General features: G+C 32.9%; 1 protein-coding gene across 3 annotated transcripts in view; it reads left to right on the plus strand.

Annotated features, from left to right (window-relative positions):
- LOC150087471 (uncharacterized) overlaps nt 1–5,517 on the plus strand; it is a 238,090-nt gene extending 232,573 nt beyond the window's left edge. For all 3 annotated transcript variants that reach the window (XM_090372089.1, XM_090372090.1, XM_090372091.1), the window contains 3 exons: nt 2,626–2,675; nt 3,087–3,162; nt 5,407–5,517. In XM_090372089.1, coding sequence (XP_090228215.1) covers nt 2,626–2,675; nt 3,087–3,131 — 95 coding nt within the window. In that variant the 3' untranslated portion in view covers nt 3,132–3,162; nt 5,407–5,517. The remainder of the gene's footprint in view (nt 1–2,625; nt 2,676–3,086; nt 3,163–5,406) is intronic.
- Nucleotides 5,518–6,000: the final 483 nt, after the last annotated feature.

Below are 6,000 nucleotides of genomic sequence, written 5' to 3' on the forward strand. Positions count from 1 at the left end.
ATACCGATAGCTGGAATTCTGTGGGTTTTTAAGTTATTATGGTGAAATGTGTTTCCCCCTTCTGTGAAATCTTCAATCATATAAAAAACAAATTTTCAGAATCTTCTCTCATTCCTATTTTTTAAGCTTCGTACTTATTACTCTGTATCTCACTTGCAGGTATCGTATTAGTTGCAATTTGTGTTTGCCGTGTTCTGTTATTGATTTCTTATCCTTTTTACTGTTTTAACTTTTACAACTTAAAAAAAAAAAGAATGTCAGTGAACAGAAATACAATTAGTTAGTATGCACATATTACTATATTAATTAAGCTATGTACATAAGCATAAATTTATTTTTATTTTGCTAACCTGTGGAAAATATTCTTCCAATTTTATGTATCATTTAATTTTAATTGATAAGGTAATTGCGATAATCCACAATTCTGCTGTGGATCTCCATGAAAATCCACAGCAGAATTGGACAGGCGGCCACTGCGTTCGCCTCGCTCAAATGGTGTCTGTGGAAGAGGACCAACATTTCCTCAAAGACTAAAATCCGACTCTTCCGGACTTTGATCCTGCCCATTCTCCTTTACGGATCAGAAACATGGATTTGTCTCAAGCTAGATTTAAACAAACTTGAGGTATTCCAAATGCGATGCCTGCGGCAGATTTTGGGAATCTCACTTCGTGACCGCATCACTAATGATACCATCCGCACCAGATGCCAACAGCAACCAACCATTGCCGACCAAATCCAGAAGCGAAGGCTTAGATGGTTTGGCCACGTATGTAGAATGGGCACGAACAGAATACCATCCACACTCCTTTGGAGACAACGACCCACCCAACGGACCGCGCCTAGGAAAACGTGGGCCAAGCAAGTGGAAAATGACTTGAAGAGCCGACGTCTCGACCTTAACCAGGCCAGGACTGATGCCATGGATTGTAAAGTATGGAAGAACATCACAGAGCAAGTCCGAAACCCTGCGGCACCTACAGTAGCATACTGGTTGCGTGGCCAACCGCCTCCCCCAGCTGCCAGCTAAGGACCAAGAAGAAGAAGAAGGTAATTACTCACTATACAATACTACATATTGTATAGTGAGCGGTATTTTATTATGAAGAGTCCATTGTAAAGTGATTTCATCATACAGTTGTTGTTGTTGTTATTATTTGGTTTTTAAGAGCATTAACAACTAAGGCCATATTGCTCCGGGGATATGCGGTGGTCATTCCCTGACCTTTCCGCATCCTCTGTATTTGGTGGGCAAGGGCTCGAACCCCGGTCTAATCAAGAAGCGTGTGCTATGCATTGCAGTATACAATGAACCAATCGTAACGTGAGGTCCACTGTATGCACAAAAAAATACTTTGTTCCAAAATTTGCCTTCTTCCCTGTGGATGCATCTTAAAGCCAAATGATGCAAGGAAGCAGACTTCTGCATCAGCCAAAAAAAAAAAAAAACAGATTCATATTATTCCTATTATTCGGTATAGCAGCATGTGGCATCAGTTAGGGCAGGTAGGACGAGTGCCTCTGAGCTTGCGTTTCATGCAATCACTGATGGACATGTGTTCCTTTTTAATGAATCGAAGGTTCTTAATAAACAGCAGGAATATTTTAAATTATTAATTGCTGAAACATTAGAAATGAGATTAAATGTTAACTCTATTAATATACACATGGACTCATGGATGCTTACGCACATGCATAAATAGTAATTCATACATTGGTTTATATAAATAATCTCGTGTCAGATCATTTGCACGGTAACAAACCGAATAAGGTGGTCTCTTAAAAGAAGTTAAAAAACGGTTTTAAAGTTTAATTTATTAGAATTTTGTGACAATTGTTTTTCTGTGATCTTGGTTGGGTTTTTGGAGGTTGGTGGCCGCCGTCTTTCTGATACCCTTGATATGAGAGTTGATGGCATGATTATTTTAATTAATAGCTATTTTAATTTGATTTATTTATTGCCTATGCACGGGGGGGTAAGTTCATATTATAATCATTTGCGATTGAGTGTTGAGATTAACAGTCCTCTGGCAACCCAAAGGTCGCGGGTTCGAATCCCACCTCGGGCTTGGATCAAAGTGCTGCAAAAATCTTGGGAGGTGCATTATGGCCACAGATTCCGATGCGCCAACAACTACCAAAAAAAAAAAAAAAAATTAACAGTCCTACTAAAAAGGTATGAAATTTTTCACCTATAATTTAAGTAAACTTCTTTATAAATGTTCAATTTTAGGCTCATTATTTTTATCTCATATTCAACAATAAAAAAAAACCAAAAAAACTTGACGCACATATACATGCATGTATATGTGTGTAAAGTTTTAACATGCACTGAACAATGGCATAAAAATACATGCATGTATTTTTATGCCATTGTTCAGTGCATGTTTTCTTCATGATTTCAGTGTAATGCATTTTTTTTTTTAAATATAGCTATACTTCGTACTGTACTCCATTTAGTTAACAGAGGTTCTTAGTATTTTCAAACCAGCGAAAAATTTCCTATCTTCAATAACAGGCAATAGTTTTTATTTTGCCAAGAACATTCTTTGTCATGTATGTTGGTGGGGGGAGAAAAAAAGATTTAATTGCATATCATCAAAACTTATTTTATTTTCTTTGCAGGCTACTCTGTTGGTTCAGGAAATTCCACCCCAACTAAAAGAATACAATCAGTAAGTACATTTTTTTTTTTTTTTTTTTAGAGAAAGTGTTATAATATGAACTTAATGTGCATATTTACTTAGAAATGGAAGTATAAAGAAATGGAGTATTCTTCTATGACAGACAGTAGCTGCTATAAGAATTAACAGACTAATTAATTGAAAGGCTCCAATCACTAGACTAAGGTAACTTTAAAATACATTTTTATTTATTTATTTTTTTTCTCTAAAAAGATTGCTCTGTTGTATTCCAGTTATTCTTTTTATCATAATTCAACATCATCAGATTTACCTTGGTTGAACATGCCATATTGCTATATCTGATTTTTATGCCTCATGCAGATATATCTTCCCTAAAACATGAATACATTTAAGTATTGAATTTATTAGAGTAATTAGTATGTCTACTTAATTTCTTTACAGAAAAATGAAGTAGAAAATGACATAGATGTGGTAAACTTTGACTAAAGTTTCGACATTCTTCAAGTTTGTAGACATGGTAAGTAGTAAATATCATATTTCAGTGTAATTTTTAATGATATACATTTTACTGCTGTTTTATGTCAATAATTGTCTTTTGGCATTATCAATACGGGCATGGATTATTTCCACAAAAGCTTTGCTTTAGAAGCATTTCCTCTCCTATAAAAAGTTCTTCCTTTACTGATTATGCCCAGTACTACAGTTTTCATTTCTGACATTTTGTCACTCTGATAGCTACATACCAGTTTTGATCACTGTCCTTCCATGACAGGTGGAAAAAAAATTGGTTCAAATCCGATCAAGATGAAAATGAAGTGCAGTGCCTCGTGATCTATCCGACTTGCCAACGAATTCTGAACAACCAACCACATTTTATTCTTGAATAAAATAACTGTATTTGCTTATCAGAACTGTATTCAAAAGTTCTGATAAAAGACGAAGTCATATCTCCAAGGCCTTTCAGCACATTAACTTAAGAGAATGTGTGGTAAATGAGCCTATACTGAACTGACCAGAGGAACTGCAGCCATGTTATGGTAACGTATTACCATAACATGGTTGATTCTATGATTGGTTTGGCTATTTACAGTATGCAAATTTAAGTTTCCGAACAAATAAAATCCATACTTGATATATTTGTCATTGTATCCTCTTTCTGCTTTTAGTCGTTTTTCGAATAAAAGGTGAAAGAATATACTGTGTTGCTATATGATAACAAAAATAAGTGCATAAAGCAAACATCACATTGATGCTGTACTAATGAATCATAATGTACATATTGCAATAAGTATAACAGGTTTGGTGCTGTTGTATTGATTGTGATATACACAATTGCAGTGGCATGGTTAGGAGTAATATTTTATTAAATATTATTTTTAGTATTATTTTATTAAATACAGTAGAGTGTCAGTAACCCAAACAAGCCAGCATTTATTTTTATGCTGGTGCTATAAAATAATTACAGTAAGTGCCAGTTATTGTGATCACATTTGCAAATTGAATTTTGATTCTATTAAACAGCAATTCTAACAAGCAAAAATCAGAAAAATATTATACACAGGCTATAAAAATTAAGATATAAAGAGCCAATTTACACTTTTTATTATCTTACCAATTAACAAAATTAAATATGTGAAAATTGATGAATCGGCAAACAATCAACAAATTGAATGCTGTCCAACTCATCTATTCTTGTTGAAAAGAGTGAGAGATCTGGCAATAATGAAACGAAGTTCAAAAATGGTGCAGCAAAAAATTATTTTTGTTAAAGGCCTATACATATGTATCATTGTGGCTGAAAGTTCCATTTGTTTTGTAACCTATGAATAAAAATATGTAAATACAAACTTATTTTTATTCCTAAACTTATTAAACCTTTTTTTTTTTTTTTTTTTTTTTAAGTCTCCAGAACAGTATTTTGATAAATTCTAAAATCTAAACAGATCGGAAGTCTGAATACCCCCTGTCCCAATTAGTTCAGATTATCGACAGTGTTATACTATATTTAAGTATAACTTAAATATAGTATAACAGAAATGTATTTTTATGACCCTAGCAAATCTAATGCTAACCCATGTTTGAATCAGTACCCATGGGTTGGGAATCAATGTGATAGGCAAAAGATGAAATGAATTAAAATTTCAGATACGTCATTGCAAAATTATTTTTTTATCATAATGAAATTATTTTATTGATTTATTTCATCATAACGAAATTAAGTTCTCCATCGGCATGATACATCATGCCGATGGAGGACTTAACTGCCTGCCAGTCATTTGGAGAGGTCTGAATTCGACATCTCAGCAGATCTCAATTGGTGGAAGCAAGGATTTTCCTCATAAGTTGTATTGTTTTTTTCTACCCACACAATGTGGAAATTAGCTGAAAAAAAACAAAACACACATTGTATAGACAAAAGAGACATGGATGTATTAGGATTAGCCACCCAGGTGGTTGGTGGTGGAGTGAAGTAGATGATTATGGATGAAAGAAGAATTGTTTCCTTACCCACAGCTGCAGTTATGTGGTAAATAAAAATTAAATTAAATTAAATCATGTTTTTGGGCTGAAATAAATATTGCCATCTGATATTTCATCCTAGTTTTAAGACTATTTTAGATTAAATTTAAAACAGGCAAAAATATAACTTAAATGGTTTCTGAATTCATATCTATCTAGATAACTATTGATTATGATTGCCATTATGGTGATATTTATAAAATGTATTTTAGAATCCATTTTTCTGTGTATCTACTTGCAGGTATCTGTGCACCGTCGGATTAATTATGTAGAAATACCAGGCTTCAGAGAGCTCTAAATGCCACAGAGTGCCTTCTATCAAGAATTCACAAATTTTCCTTAAGTCAGCGTGAATATTTATTACCATGTATATAAATTTTTAAACCAGAAGTGTCCTAATCTCATGTCAAGCTGTTTTGAGAATATGGTTAACAAAATAGTATAATTACTTATTATAATTAAATTTTAAACTCCAGCAGTCTTAATTTATTTACAGTAAAGCATAAAAGTGTCAATGATACATGTGTGCAATGATTTTATTTCTTAAAATCTCCACATCATAGATTGTTTTCATTAAGTGCATAAATGTATTGTCATAAATTATATTGAGAATAATAGTCTTTACTTACTTCATTAAGTATGGTAGTTTTTGTTTTAACACTATTTTGATTTGTATATTTATTGTATATAAAATTTATGTATTCTGTAAAAGAAAAATACATAGTAACATTGTGATTTGTCTATAAAGAATTACAACAGAGTTAAAAATGTACACATATTTTTTGCATTTGTATTTTCCTTAAAGACACTTAATGGAAATATTTATTTTTGCAGC

The sequence above is a fragment of the Mastigoproctus giganteus genome, chromosome 4, assembly GCF_048544385.1.
Source record: "Mastigoproctus giganteus isolate SK-2022 chromosome 4, ASM4854438v1, whole genome shotgun sequence".
In the NCBI taxonomy this organism is placed as follows: Eukaryota; Metazoa; Arthropoda; class Arachnida; order Uropygi; family Thelyphonidae; genus Mastigoproctus; species Mastigoproctus giganteus.